Genomic DNA, 15,937 nt, shown 5'->3' with positions numbered 1-15,937 from the left:
AATATTACCCACTATATTACTGTATATTTATGTAGGCTATATTACCCACTATATTACTGTATATTGATGTAGGCTATATTACCCACTATATTACTGTATATTGATGTAGGCTATATTACCCACTATATTACTGTATATTTATGTAGGCTATATTATCCACTATATTACTGTATATTGATGTAGGCTATATTACCCACTATATTACAGTATATTTATGTAGGCTATATTACCCACTATATTACTGTGTATTGATGTAGGAAATATTACCCACTATATTAATGTATATTGATGTAGGCTACATTACCCACTATATTACAGTATATTGATGTAGGCTGTATTACCCACTATATTACTGTATATTGATGTAGGCTACATTACCCACTATATTACTGTATATTGATGTAGGCTATGTTACCCACTATATTACAGTATATTGATGTAGGCTACATTACCCAGTATATTACAATATGTTGATGTAGGCTGTATTACCCACTATATTACTGCATATTGATGTAGGATACATTACCCAATATATTACAGTATATTGATGTAGGCTACATTACCCACTATATTACTGTATATTGATGTAGGCTACATTACCCACTATATTACTGTATATTGATGTAGGCTACATTACCCACTATATTACAGTATATTGATGTAGGCTGTATTACCCACTATATTACTGTATATTGATGTAGGCTACATTACCCACTATATTACTGTATATTGATGTAGGCTACATTACCCACTATATTACTGTATATTGATGTAGGCTACATTACTCACTATATTACAGTATATTGATGTAGGCTGTATTACCCACTATATTACTGTATATTGATGTAGGCTACATTACCCACTATATTACTGTATATTGATGTAGGCTACATTACCCACTATATTACTGTATATTGATGTAGGCTACATTACCCACTATATTACTGTATATTGATGTAGGCTATATTACCCACTATATTACAGTATATTGATGTAGGCTACATTACCCACTATATTACAATATGTTGATGTAGGCTGTATTACCCACTATATTACTGCATATTGATGTAGGCAACATTACCCACTATATTACAGTATATTGATGTAGGCTACATTACCCACTATATTACTGTATATTGATGTAGGCTACATTACCCACTATATTACTGTATATTGATGTAGGCTACATTACCCACTATATTACAGTATATTGATGTAGGCTATATTACCCACTATATTACTGTATATTGATGTAGGCTACATTACCCACTATATTACTGTATATTAATGTAGGCTACATTACCCACTATATTACTGAATATTGATGTAGGCTACATTACCCACTATATTACTGTATATTGATGTAGGCTACATTACCCACTATATTACAGTATATTGATGTAGGCTGTATTACCCACTCTATTACTGTATATTGATGTAGACTACATTACCCACTATATTACTGTATATTGATGTAGGCTACATTACCCACTATATTACTGTATATTGCTACAGTATATTGATGTAGGCTATATTACCCACTATATTACTGTATATTGATGTAGGCTATATTACCCACTATATTACAGTATATTGATGTAGGCTATATTACCCACTATATTACGGTATATTTATGTAGGCTATATTACCCACTATATTACTGTATATATTAATGTAGGCTATATTACCCACTATATTACAGTATATTGATGTAGCCTATATTACCCACTATATTACTGTATATTTATGTAGGCTATATTACCCACTATATTACTGTATATTGATGTAGGCTATATTACCCACTATATTACTATATATTGATGTAGGCTATATTACCCACTATATTACTGTATATTGCTACAGTATATTGATGTAGGCTATATTACCCACTATATTACTGTATATTGATGTAGGCTATATTACCCACTATATTACAGTATATTGATGTAGGCTATATTACCCACTATATTACTGTATATTTATGTAGGCTATATTACCCACTATATTACTGTATATATTAATGTAGGCTATATTACCCACTATATTACAGTATATTGATGTAAGCTATATTACCCACTATATTACTGTATATTTATGTAAGCTATATTACCCACTATATTACTGTATATTGATGTAGGCTATATTACCCACTATATTACTGTATATTGATGTAGGCTATATTACCCACTATATTACTGTATATTTATGTAGGCTATATTATCCACTATATTACTGTATATTGGTGTAGGCTATATTACCCACTATATTACATTATATTTATGTAGGCTATATTACCCACTATATTACTGTGTATTGATGTAGGAAATATTACCCACTATAGTAATGTATATTGATGTAGGCTACATTACCCACTATATTACAGTATATTGATGTAGGCTGTATTACTCACTATATTACTGTATATATATGTAGGCTACATTACCCACTATATTACTGTATATTGATGTAGGCTACGTTACCCACTATATTACAGTATATTGATGTAGGCTACATTACCCACTATATTACAATATGTTGATGTAGGCTGTATTACCCACTATATTACTGCATATTGATGTAGGATACATTACCCACTATATTACAGTATATTGATGTAGGCTACATTACCCACTATATTACTGTATATTGATGTAGGTTACATTACCCACTATATTACAGTATATTGATGTAGGCTACATTACCCACTATATTACAGTATATTGATGTAGGCTGTATTACCCACTATATTACTGTATATTGATGTAGGCTACATTACCCACTATATTACTGTATATTGATGTAGGCTACATTACCCACTATATTACTGTATATTGATGTAGGCTACATTACTCACTATATTACAGTATATTGATGTAGGCTGTATTACCCACTATATTACTGTATATTGATGTAGGCTACATTACCCACTATATTACTGTATATTGATGTAGGCTACATTACCCACTAAATTACTGTATATTGATGTAGGCTACATTACCCACTATATTACTGTATATTGATGTAGGCTATATTACCCACTATATTACAGTATATTGATGTAGGCTACATTACCCACTATATTACAGTATATTGATGTAGGCTGTATTACCCACTATATTACTGCATATTGATGTAGGCTACATTACCCACTATATTACAGTATATTGATGTAGGCTACATTACCCACTATATTACTGTATATTGATGTAGGCTACATTACCCACTATATTACTGTATATTGATGTAGGCTACATTACCCACTATATTACAGTATATTGATGTAGGCTGTATTACCCACTATATTACTGTATATTGATGTAGGCTACATTACCCACTATATTAATGTATATTAATGTAGGCTACATTACCCAATATATTACTGTATATTGATGTAGGCTACATTACCCACTATATTACTGCATATTGATGTAGGATACATTACCCACTATATTACTGTATATTGATGTAGGCTACATTACCCACTATATTACTGTATATTGATGTAGGCTACATTGATGTAGGCTACATTACCCACTATATTACAGTATATTGATGTAGGCTACATTACCCACTATATTACAGTATATTGATGTAGGCTACATTACCCACTATATTACAGTATATTGATGTAGGCTGTATTACCCACTATATTTATTGCCTTACCTCCATAACTTGCTACATTTGCACACACTGTATATATATTTTCTGTTGTATTTCTGACTTTATGTTTTTTTTTACCCCATATGTAACTCTGTGTTGTTTTTATTGCACTACTTTGCTTTATCTTGGCCAGGTCGCAGTTGTAAATGAGAACCTGTTCTCAACTGGCTTACCTGGTTAAATAAAGGTGAAATAAAAAAATAAAAATAAAATTACTGTATATTGATGTAGGCTATATTACCCACTATATTACTGTATATTGATGTAGGCTACATTACCCACTATATTACTCTATATTGATGTAGGCTACATTACCCACTATATTACAGTATATTGATGTAGGCTACATTACCCACTATATTACTGTATATTGATGTAGGCTACATTACCCACTATATTACAGTATATTGATGTAGGCTACATTACCCACTATATTACTGTATATTGATGTAGGCTACATTACCCACTATATTACTGTATATTGATGTAGGCTACATTACCCACTATATTACAGTATATTGATGTCGGCTACATTACCCACTATATTACTGTATATTGCTACAGTACATTGCCCATTATAATAGGGTATATTGCTACAGTATATTACCCATTACAATAGGATACCTTTTAGGAGTCAGCCTGCCTCTCATGAAGAATAGGGTGTATTTGGTGATCATTTCATCCAAACCATCATCTGCTGATGTTTTTCTGCTATGTACTGTGTGTATACAATTGCTGCTATGTAATGTGTATATAATTGCTGCTATGTAATGTGTATATAATTGCTGCTATGTAATGTGTATATAATTGCTGCTATGTAATGTGTATATAATTGCTGCTATGTAATTTGTGTATAATTGCTGCTGGCCTGAAAAGTCTCTATTAAAATGTTTACATTTCTGTATGAGTAATAGACAATACAATCATTCAATCAATCAATCAATCAATTGTTGGTTTCTGCCAGTATGTTGATACACTTTATATACAAAAGTATGTGGACACCCCTTCAAATTAGTGCATTTGGCTATTTCAGCCACACCCGTTGCTGACAGGTATGTAAAATCGAGCACGCAGACATGCAATCTCCATAGACAAATATTGGCAGTAGAATGGCCCATGCTGAAGAGCTCAGTGACTTTCAACGTGGCACCGTCATAGGATGCCAACTTTCCATCAAGTGATTTCGTCAAATCTCTGCCCTGCTAGAGCTGCACCAGTCAACTGTAAGTGCTGTTATTGTGAAGTGGAAACTTCTAGGAGCAACAACGGCTCAGCTGTGAAGTGGTAGGCCACACAAGCTCACAGAACGGGACCGCTGAGTGCTGAAGCTCGTAAAAAGCGTGTATAAACTGTCTGTCCTTGGTTGCATCACTCACTACCGAGTTCCAAACTGCCTCTGGAAGCAACGTCAGCACAACAACTGTCCGTCGGGAGCTTCATGAAATGGGTTTCCATGGCCGAGCAGCCTAAGCACACAAGCCTAAGATCACCATGCGGAATGCCAATGCTTCGGCTGGAGTGGTGGAAACGCGTTCTCTGGAGTGATGATTCACGCTTTCACCATCTGGCAGTGTGACGGACGAATCTGGGTTTGGCGGTTGCCAGGAGAATGCTACCTGCCCCAATGCATAGTTCCAACTGTAAAGTTTGGTGGAGGAGGAATAATAATGGTCTGGGGCTGTTTTTCATAGTTCGGGCTAGTTCCCTTAATTCCAGTAAAGGGAAATCTTAACGCTACAGCACACAATGACATTCTAGACTATTCTGTGCTTCCAACTTTGTGGCAACAGTTTGGGGAAGGCCCTTTCCTGTTTCAGCATGACAATGCCCCTGTGCACAAAGCGAGGTCCATATAGAAATGGTTTGTCGAGATCGCTGTGGAAGAACTTCACTGGCCTGCACAAAGCCCTTACCTCAACCACATCGAACACCTTTGGGATGAATTGGAACGCTGACTGCGAGCCAGGCCTAATCGCCCAGCATCATTGCCCAACCTCACTAATGCTCTTGTGACTGAATGGAAACTTTTATAAACCAGCATAATATGTTATTCCTTTTTTTAATTCGGGTAAGCAGCTGCAATAGGTAGCAGGCTATCTGTAGATAAATCATTTACAATCCCCTTTTAGTCTTGCTAATGCATCGAAGATAGCGTTTGATTTTACTAGGCAAAACCAGTCGAGCAACGATCGGACTCAAACAAACGATTTGCCTTGAGACAGTTTTGGGACCTTTTTATTGAAATGATTCCCTTCACTGTAATCCAAAATAATAGCAATATAAATCAATTTACGACCCACGGTACCCAGGTGAGTTTCGAGGTTTGAATATCGAGGTAAGAGCGAGAACGAGGTGAGAGAATGAGCTGCGAACACTTTCCTTTATCTGCTATTGATTAGTTCGGCCTGGGTGAAATCTGGCTTCTGCGTTGACGGTCCGTCACATTTCACGCTGACATCGAGCGAACACACGCTACCATATACACACACCACACGGCTCCAAATATTATCGACAGATCGCAGTTTGGGAGTACAGTAGAGAACGGGGAGTGTATTAAAGGTAGGTGACTGAGGAGAAAAAAAAACATGGTATAATGGGACAAACGGGTATTTTCTCAACGTCGAACGAAGAGGTGGATCCCGCTTTTAGCTCGTATTAAATGTATGTTGTGTTTTTTCTTTGAAATTTGAGGTTCACCACTTTTTAGTCAGTCAGGGGCGAAAGCTGGATCCCTTCTAGCCATGACCGGGGGTTCTGCGTTTGGGAAACGCTTTCTCTCCGCTGGGACAGACGCGAACTAGCTAAATTGATTCAGGAGCTAGCTTTACACTTAACTAGCTAACAGTAGCTACTAAGGGTAAGTTTATAGGCTACTTTTTTTTTTTTTTTTTACATACTGGTAACCAGAGTCGTTTAAAGGGAATTCAAGACATGGGTGACTAGTTAACGTTAGCTTGGTTTTCTCTGTGTGTTTCATACCGCGGGAGGAGGGGTTGGTTCGTTGACAGAGAGCGATGGCTAACTAATATGCTAGCTGGCTAACTAACTGGCTGAATAAGTTGACGACGTACTCACTCAAACTGTCAAAACTAATCCCAAAACTGTACACAACGTTAGACACGGACACGAATGATCTGTTTAGTGTGTTAACACAGTGCTGGTAGTTTGTTGTAACCGAGTATTGGTGCTAAACCGTGTGTTATTGGCAGCTAGCATGCTAGTTAGCTATGGCGTTATAGGATACGGTGCCCTGGGCGGTTTTCACGGAAGTATACTGTACCTAGTTAGCTAGCTGAATAAACTAAGTTTGAGTCCATTCCTAGAAAACATTGAACCGCTGTAGTTTACAAAAAATAGTATTTCTAAAGTGGAAGTTGGAAGAGTTATATTTTTAGTGTTTCAGTGAAAAGGGACGAGCTCAGTTTTCTTATGTCTTGTGATCCATGAGTACTGGGAATCGAGACAGAAGGACATGGTTTGGAGTTTCCTGAAAGCGTAAACAAAGCTATGTCACAAAATAGTTTGACATTTGAAAGCTAAGTAGTTATAACCAACGACATTAACGTATTTTTTTTTACCTAATCAAATAATCTGCTTTCTATGGGTAGCCTTTTAAAACTGGTTGTTGTTGTGTAGGCTGTTTAGTTAGCTAACGTTATTTTTTTCAAATTTCCATCCAGTCATCAACTGTATTTTCTAAAGTTGTTTTTGTTTTATTTATTTTTTTAGAAAGGAAGAGATTTTCTAGTGAGGAAACGGGGAAAACAGAACGACAGAAAAGAAAGCGAGGAAACCCCCAAAAGGAAATGCCAATCGCAGCCACGGGTCAACTGACGACTCAGGAACCCCGTATTTTCTCCCGACTGCCCTCCACCCCGGAGCCTGTACCGAAAGGGGGTCATTTATGTGACGGTGCGGGGGCAGTAGCCGAGTCCCAGGAGCTAACAGAATACGGGGGTGCCGAGGGGGGCAGGGGAGGACTAGTAGCCAGCTACAGCCAGACCAGCGGCGCTAGGGGATTTCTGCCGCTCCGTTCTTCCAACTCCAACGGTTCTCCTCCACAATCCCCACCCACGTCCTCCCCCCTCGCCTCATCTTTCTTCCATCACCACCCCTATCAAATAGCCATGGAGCCCCCCAGGACTCGATCGCGTTCTCGGTCTGGATTCTACCAGCAGTACGGTGCGACCGGCCCCGGGATTAATGCCAACGGGGGAACTGGACCTAACAACAATTACCACCATAGCCAGCAACAACATCAACAGCAGCACCACGACTCGGGGTGCGCACCGCTTGGAGCTCACAGCCACCACACGGAGCAGCACAGCATTGGAGCCCCAGGATCTAACGTCTCCCCTGGTGCTCAGAGGCAGTCGGGACCGCCTGGAGCACATCGCATCTCGGCTGCAGGTAAGCGTTCTCTCATATGCACTCACTAACTGTCAGTCGCTCTGGATAAGAGCGTCTGCTAAATGACTAAAATGGAAATGTGATGTGTAGGCTACCCTTGACCCGACAGGCTAGGGAAACTGCTCTAGGTTTTCTTGTTGTAGCCTCTGCTCTAGTGTCCGGAGGCAGTGTGTGTGTGTGTCTAATGCATTTAGGCAGTGAGAGGCAGTCTGTTTCTGGGGATAGGGAACACAACAGTGTGTGTCTGCTCTAGTGTCCGGAGGCAGTGTGTATGTGTGTCTAATGCATGTAGGCAGTGAGAGGCAGTCTGTTTCTGGGATAGGGTACACAACAGTGTGTGTCTGCTCTAGTGTCCGGAGGCAGTGTGTATGTGTGTCTAATGCATGTAGGCAGTGAGAGGCAGTCTGTTTCTGGGATAGGGTACACAACAGTGTGTGTCTGCTCTAGTGTCCGGAGGCAGTGTGTATGTGTGTCTAATGCATTTAGGCAGTGAGAGGCAGTCTGTTTCTGGGGATAGGGTACACAACAGTGTGTGTCTGCTCTAGTGTCCGGAGGCAGTGTGTATGTGTGTCTAATGCATTTAGGCAGTGAGAGGCAGTCTGTTTCTGGGATAGGGAACACAACAGTGTGTGTCTGCTCTAGTGTCCGGAGGCAGTGTGTATGTGTGTCTAATGCATTTAGGCAGTGAGAGGCAGTCTGTTTCTGGGATAGGGAACACAACAGTGTGTGTCTGCTCTAGTGTCCGGAGGCAGTGTGTATGTGTGTCTAATGCATTTAGGCAGTGAGAGGCAGTCTGTTTCTGGGATAGGGAACACAACAGTGTGTGTCTGCTCTAGTGTCCGGAGGCAGTGTGTATGTGTGTCTAATGCATTTAGGCAGTGAGAGGCAGTCTGTTTCTGGGATAGGGTACACAACAGTGTGTGTCTGCTCTTGGGTTTGTCAGAGAATACCCAGGCGGAGACAGAGGCAGCGAGGAGAGACGGAGAACTCAAGCTGGTTTAATGCACTAAGGATCTGCTCCTGAAAGGGAGAGGGGGGGGGGGGGCAGGCAGCTGTATCAGGTTGGCATGGTAATGTGTGTGTGACTGCACATTAGGTCTATTCTAATTAAGTAGGCTCTGTTATGTGCTGCCACAGAGCAGCAGCTAGATGGTTATTACATAGTAGTTACATGGAACAAGCAGTTTAGCTTTGTGTATGATGCTGCCACGATGCACTGAGATTAACTCTATAGGCTGTTCCTCGCTCTCTCTCTCTCCGCCTGTTCCTCTCTCTGTGTTCCTCTCTCTGTGTTCCTCTCTCTCCGCCTGTTCCTCTCTCTGTCTCTGTCCTTCCGCCGCCTCTGTCTGTCTGTCCGTGGGTTAAACAGGTCAGAAGAGTCATCCCATTTTGCAATAGCTATTACAGATGGATGAACAAGGTGATACAATGCTACTATACTGGACACAAGTAGTGGCACAATACAATGATCCCATGGCTGTAGTACAATGGCATGTAGGCCTGGATTTAGTCTTTCTTCTAGTAAATAATCACCTTTGTCTGACTGTGTGTGACGGCTACTACATAACTGTGGTCCTGTGTAGCTCAGTTGGTAGAGCGTGGCGCTTGCAACACCAGGGTTGTGGGTTTGATTCCCGGGGCCACCCCCATACGTAAAATGTATGCCCGCGTGGCTTTGGATAAAATCGTGTTCTAAATGGCATTTTATATTGTAACAGAAACCAACTAGACTTCACTGAGTAGGAGGCCTGTAACTACCAGGAAGAATACAATGGTACTGGGTAGTAGTGGTGGTGGTGGTGGTGGTAGTGGTGGTGGTGGGGTGGATGTCATTCAATGACCTGTAGATTCTGTCACCTCATCAACCAGAATGGCACATACAACTTGTCTGGATATTTACCTATATTTAGATAAGAGGGAATATTCATCTATCGTTTTTCATTCAATGTGCTTTATTGTTTTCATCTCTTTTCTCCAGAGTTAATAATTGACTGTGGTTGTTGAACTCCGTTAGTTTCAGTTTAGCTAGGTTTGGAACTGAACAGAACGTTGCATTCTGTTTTACTAGGTTTTGCGTTCATTAGTGCATACCGCACAAAAACACTTTGCTACGGAAACAAGCTATTCTTATTGGACAAGTTCAGGTTACTTCCTCCGTTTAAGTCTGTTGTCTTCGGGGGGGCGGCATTGTTGTTGTTGTTGTTATAGTAACTAGGCTATATGGAAGAGTGCATGTTAAAACCCCTTTCACACAGTGGCCCGTGCACTGAACCAGAAAACACTGTTTGACTATATAGAGTTTCAGATCTATAGTGAACAGGACCTGGGGAGTGTCTCCTCCTCTAGACTCTACAGCTAACTCCCCAGCACACAGACACCACCTCATTTGGGTCATATTCAATGATGAAATGATGGTGACTGTGTGAGCGTTTTACGTTGCAGCAGTGTTCAGGTGTGTGTGTGTGTGTGTGTGTGTGTGTGTGTGTGTGTGTTTGTGTGTGTTTGTGTGTGTGTGTGTGTGTGTGTGTGTGTGTGTGTTTGTGTGTGTGTGTGCTGAGCGGCAGTGAATGGTACGCTGGGACTGGAAATACCTGTCTGGGAGAGTGGGTGTCAAAGTTAGAACACACTAACACACACACACACACAGTGTAGCACTATTCACAATAAGCTGTGTGTGTATGTGAAGTGGGGAGGACAACACACACACAGACAGGCCTACAGAGAGAGAGAGAGAGAGAGAGAGAGAGAGCGCTCCGGACAAGAGGAGAAAGAACGTGGGGGAGAGAGGAGAGAGGTGGAGGACAGGTGGGGGAGAGGGGAGAGGTATGAAAGAGGACAGGTGGAGGAGAGAGGTGGGGGAGAGAGGTGGAGGACAGGTGGGGGAGAGGAGAGAGGTGGGAGAGAGGTATGAAAGAGGACAGGTGGGGGAGAGAGGAGAGAGAGGTAGGGGGGAGAGGAGAGAGGTGGAAGAGAGGTATGAAAGAGGACAGGTGGGGGAGAGGACAGGTGGGGAGAGAGGTGGAGGAGAGAGGTGGGGGAGAGAGGAGAGAGAGGTGGGGGAGAGAGGTGGAGGAGAGAGGTATGAAAGAGGACAGGTAGGGGAGAGGACAGGTGGGGAGAGAGGTGGAGGAGAGAGGTGGAGGAGAGAGGTGGAGGAGAGAGGAGAGGTGGGGGAGAGAGGAGAGGTGGGGGAGAGGAGAGGAGAGAGAGGTGGGAGAGAGGAGAGAGAGGTGGGAGGAGAGGAGAGGGGTGGAGGGGTGGAGGAGAGAGAGGTGGAGGAGAGAGGTGGAGGAGAGCGGTAGGGGAGAGAGGAGAGGTGGGGGAGAGGAGAGGTGGAGGAGAGGAGAGAGGTGGGAGAGAGGAGAGAGGTATGAAAGAGGACAGGTGGGGGAGAGGACAGGTGGGGGAGAGGAGAGAGGACAGATGGGGAAGAGGACAGGTGGGGGAGAGGAGAGAGGACAGGTGAGGAAGAGGACAGGTGGGGGAGAGGAGAGAGGACAGGTGGGGGAGAGGAGAGAGGACAGATGGGGGAGAGGAGAGCTGAGAGACATGATGACAGCAGGGTGGGGGATGGAAAAGAGAGGTAGACAGAAGAGAGCAGTTTCTAGCGTCATCATGTCAGGAAGTGTTAGATTAATTTGGATTTTAAGAATAATGACTAAAGAATTACACCCCAAACACAGTATAAATGTTAGAATTATCATGTGTCAACCCACTAACAGAAGGGCGTTACTAACCATTCAAGGGGGGAGGCGGGAACTGTTTAAGAAAGGTGGGAGGAGCATAGTGTTTTTGTTTGTCAAGAAGTATAAAGAAAGGAGATTTGTGTTTTGGCCTCAGAGCTCTCACCATGAATAAAAATACAGATAAGACTTGTGAGTTGTGGACCTTGAATCATTGATGATTAAAACCAGAGCCTTACAACCTCTGGTAATGATTCAAGCTTAGGGTGAATTAGAGATAGAAATTCACGTGACAGGAAGCTTCATCCTCCTCACCAGTACTGTCAGTTTGGTGGTTCATCCCCCTTTGGTTAGGGTTTGGGGAGAGGCAAGCTGATCCTAGATCTGTGGTTGAGGTAGTATCTAATGGCAGGAGTTGGATTAGCTTTCAAAAATCTGAATTTTCTAAACGCAGACAATAAAAACATCTGCATTTTAAACAATTTCACCTGCGTTTTATATTGAAAGTCAAGTGTTTGCTTCAATAAAGTAATGAGGAACGTCCAACTAGATTCATGCAAAACATTCAGCAGGAAATGGCTTCATTTTCATCAGATGACAACAGAAGTGCAACACTATTTGGCTGACAGCCACACATAGTAAATTATCTTCCAATGAAAGACCCAAGGTATTTCTTGCAAAGATGCTGCATGGCCATCATATTTCTAATGTTTGTCGTAGAAAGAGTGTAGCCAGCTACATTTCCTAATGTGTTGCGTGAAGTTAATCTTGCATTGTAACTTGCTATTGGAGGAAGACCACACCGGAGGGCGATGGACATCAGCCAGGGCGCTGTCTGCTGATAGGATGCCCCTTCCTGAATGCGGGAATTTGATTGGTCTGACGACGAGAGCAGAAGTGGAGAAGTGCACCTGAAGCCGAACAGACGTTTCAATAGAAGCATTTTAGATCTGTTTACAAAACGCAGCAATATATTTTCTCTGCGTTTTATCATCTTTTCTGCGAGGGGAAAAAAACGCAGAATTCTGCATTAACGCAACCTCTGAATGGTCTGGGGAGGGGCCAGCTGATCCTAGATCTGTGGTTAACCATTAGATACTAACTTAAGGTTAGGTATTGGGGAGGGGCCAGCTGATCCCAGATCTGTGGTTAACCATTAGATACTAACTTAAGGTTAGGTATTGGGGAGGGGCCAGCTGATCCTAGATCTGTGGTTAACCATTAGATACTAACTTAAGGTTAGGTATTGGGGAGGGGCCAGCTGATCCTAGATCTGTGGTTAACCATTAGATACTAACTTAAGGTTAGGTATTGGGGAGGGGCCAGCTGATCCTAGATCTGTGGTTAACCATTAGATACTAACTTAAGGTTAGGTATTGGGGAGGGGCCAGCTGATCCTAGATCTGTGGTTAACCATTAGATACTAACTTAAGGTTAGGTATTGGGGAGGGGCCAGCTGATCCTAGATCTGTGGTTAACCATTAGATACTAACTTAAGGTTAGGTATTGGGGAGGGGCCAGCTGATCCTAGATCTGTGGTTAACCATTAGATACTAACTTAAGGTTAGGTATTGGGGAGGGGCCAGCTGATCCTAGATCTGTGGTTAACCATTAGATACTAACTTAAGGTTAGGTATTGGGGAGGGGCCAGCTGATCCTAGATCTGTGGTTAACCATTAGATACTAACTTAAGGTTAGGTATTGGGGAGGGGCCAGCTGATCCTAGATCTGTGGTTAACCATTAGATACTAACTTAAGGTTGGGTATTGGGGAGGGGCCAGCTGATCCTAGATCTGTTCTTAAGTTAGTATCTAATGGTTAAAGTAAAGGTTTGGGGGAAGAAGCTGATCCTAGATCTGTGTGCGGGTTGGTTTAACAGTAGCTCAATGTCTGTGACACGCAGAATTGCATAAATTGATGGTTGGAATGGCCGATTTGTGTTTCTGTCCTAATGGATGTAGATCTGAGAGGAGAATGGCTGTCTGATACACACACACAATGCCAAGTCACAAGTTTGTGTGTCTGAGTAGATGGCTGGATCTGCATTCTGAAAGCATGCGTGTTTGTCACTGGAGGGGATGTTGCCTGTTGCCTCATTTCCCCCATATGCTCCACACACACACACCCCTTGTACCCATGTAGGCCCCCAAAAAAAGAAACCCCCTTCACATTCAGCCGTGTGTACCAGATGCCCTTCTCCACAGCCACTTGTGTTTAATAAGGAGTAAGGAGGGGGCTCCTGAGAACAAGCTTACGACTGCAGTGTGTGTGTTTTTGTGTATAGTACTCACGCCTACAGCATCTGTGTCTCAGGCTCACTGGATGAGTTCCAAATAGCACCTTATTCCCTACATAGTGCACTAGATGTCTTGGTTCCTTAATAGAACATGTATTCTCCTTGTTACAGAGAGAGAGAGAGAGAAAGTGAGGCAGAGCTAGAAGGAGAGAGAGGGGTGCTTGTCAGTCTTCCCACGCTGGTCACCTGCGCTAGGGATGAAAGCTAATGATCCCTCGCTCCTCCACTCCTCCACTCCCCTCCTTGAAGGTCCTCTGTACCCCTCTCCTCCCTTTCTGCTTCCTTCCTTTTACCCCTCTCCTCTCTGCTCCCTCCTTCATCCTAACCTCTCCATCTCTCTCTCTCTCTCTCGTTCTCCTCCGTCGCTTTTGTCTGAAGAGGGTATCGTTCTAATGTATCACTCAATGTTCCTCTCCTTCTGAAAGAGGGGTTAGTCTGTTTGATTACTCCTCTCCTCCTGAAAGAGGGGTTAGTCTGTTTGATTACTCCTCTCCTCCTTCTGAAAGAGGGGTTAGTCTGTTTGATTACTCCTCTCATCCTGAAAGAGGGGTTAGTCTGTTTGATTACTCCTCTCCTCCTCCTGAAAGAGGGGTTAGTCTGTTTGATTACTCCTCTCCTCCTGAAAGAGGGGTTAGTCTGTTTGATTACTCCTCACCTCCTGAAAGAGGGGTTAGTCTGTTTGATTACTCCTCACCTCCTCCTGAAAGAGGGGTTAGTCTGTTTGATTACTCCTCTCCTCCTGAAAGAGGGGTTAGTCTGTTTGATTACTCCTCTCATTCTGAAAGAGGGGTGAGTCTGTTTGATTACTCCTCTCATTCTGAAAGAGGGGTTAGTCTGTTTGATTACTCCTCTCCTCCTGAAAAAGGGGTTAGTCTGTTTGATTACTCCTCTCCTCCTGAAAGAGGGGTTAGTCTGTTTGATTACTCCTCTCCTCCTGAAAAAGGGGTTAGTCTGTTTGATTACTCCTCTCCTCCTGAAAGAGGGGTTAGTCTGTTTGATTACTCCTCTCCTCCTGAAAGAGGGGTTAGTCTGTTTGATTACTCCTCTCCTGAAAGAGGGGTTAGTCTGTTTGATTACTCCTCTCCTCCTGAAAGAGGGGTTAGTCTGTTTGATTACTCCTCTCCTCCTTCTGAAAGAGGGGTTAGTCTGTTTGATTACTCCTCTCATTCTGAAAGAGGGGTGAGTCTGTTTGATTACTCCTCCTCCTCCTGAAAGAGGGGTTAGTCTGTTTGATTACTCCTCTCCTCCTGAAAAAGGGGTTAGTCTGTTTGATTACTCCTCTCCTCCTGAAAGAGGGGTTAGTCTGTTTGATTACTCCTCTCCTCCTCCTGAAAGAGGGGTTAGTCTGTTTGATTACTCCTCTCCTCCTGAAAGAGGGGTTAGTCTGTTTGATTACTCCTCTCCTCCTTCTGAAAGAGGGGTTAGTCTGTTTGATTACTCCTCCTCATCCTGAAAGAGGGGTTAGTCTGTTTGATTACTCCTCTCCTCCTTCTGAAAGAGGGGTTAGTCTGTTTGATTACTCCTCTCCTCCTGAAAGAGGGGTTAGTCTGTTTGATTACTCCTCTCTACCTGAAAGAGGGGTTAGTCTGTTTGATTACTCCTCCTCCTCCTGAAAGAGGGGTTAGTCTGTTTGATTACTCCTCTCCTCCTCCTGAAAGAGGGGTTAGTCTGTTTGATTACTCCTCTCCTCCTCCTGAAAGAGGGGTTAGTCTGTTTGATTACTCCTCTCATTCTGAAAGAGGGGTTAGTCTGTTTGATTACTCCTCTCCTCCTCCTGAAAGAGGGGTTAGTCTGTTTGATTACTCCTCTCCTCCTCCTGAAAGAGGGGTTAGTCTGTTTGATTACTCCTCTCCTCCTCCTGAAAGAGGGGTTAGTCTGTTTGATTACT

The 15,937-nt window shown here is 42.4% G+C and overlaps 1 protein-coding gene across 3 annotated transcripts in view; it reads left to right on the top strand.

Moving 5' to 3' along the window:
* Window positions 1–6,106: 6,106 nt before the first annotated feature.
* LOC311125415 (E3 ubiquitin-protein ligase RNF38-like) overlaps window positions 6,107–15,937 on the top strand; it is a 47,617-nt gene continuing 37,786 nt past the window's right edge. Inside the window, exons 1-2 of one of the 3 annotated variants that reach the window (XM_084199458.1) lie at window positions 6,107–6,219; window positions 7,390–8,070. In XM_084199458.1, coding sequence (XP_084055584.1) covers window positions 7,467–8,070 — 604 coding nt within the window. In that variant the 5' untranslated portion in view covers window positions 6,107–6,219; window positions 7,390–7,466. The other 2 variants (XM_084199459.1, XM_084199457.1) reach the window with 2 other exon arrangements.

The sequence above is a fragment of the Coregonus lavaretus genome, assembly GCF_964263955.1.
Source record: "Coregonus lavaretus genome assembly, contig: HAP1_SCAFFOLD_1400, whole genome shotgun sequence".
Classification (NCBI taxonomy): domain Eukaryota; kingdom Metazoa; phylum Chordata; class Actinopteri; order Salmoniformes; family Salmonidae; genus Coregonus; species Coregonus lavaretus.
This window is presented reverse-complemented; position numbering and strand designations above follow the sequence as displayed.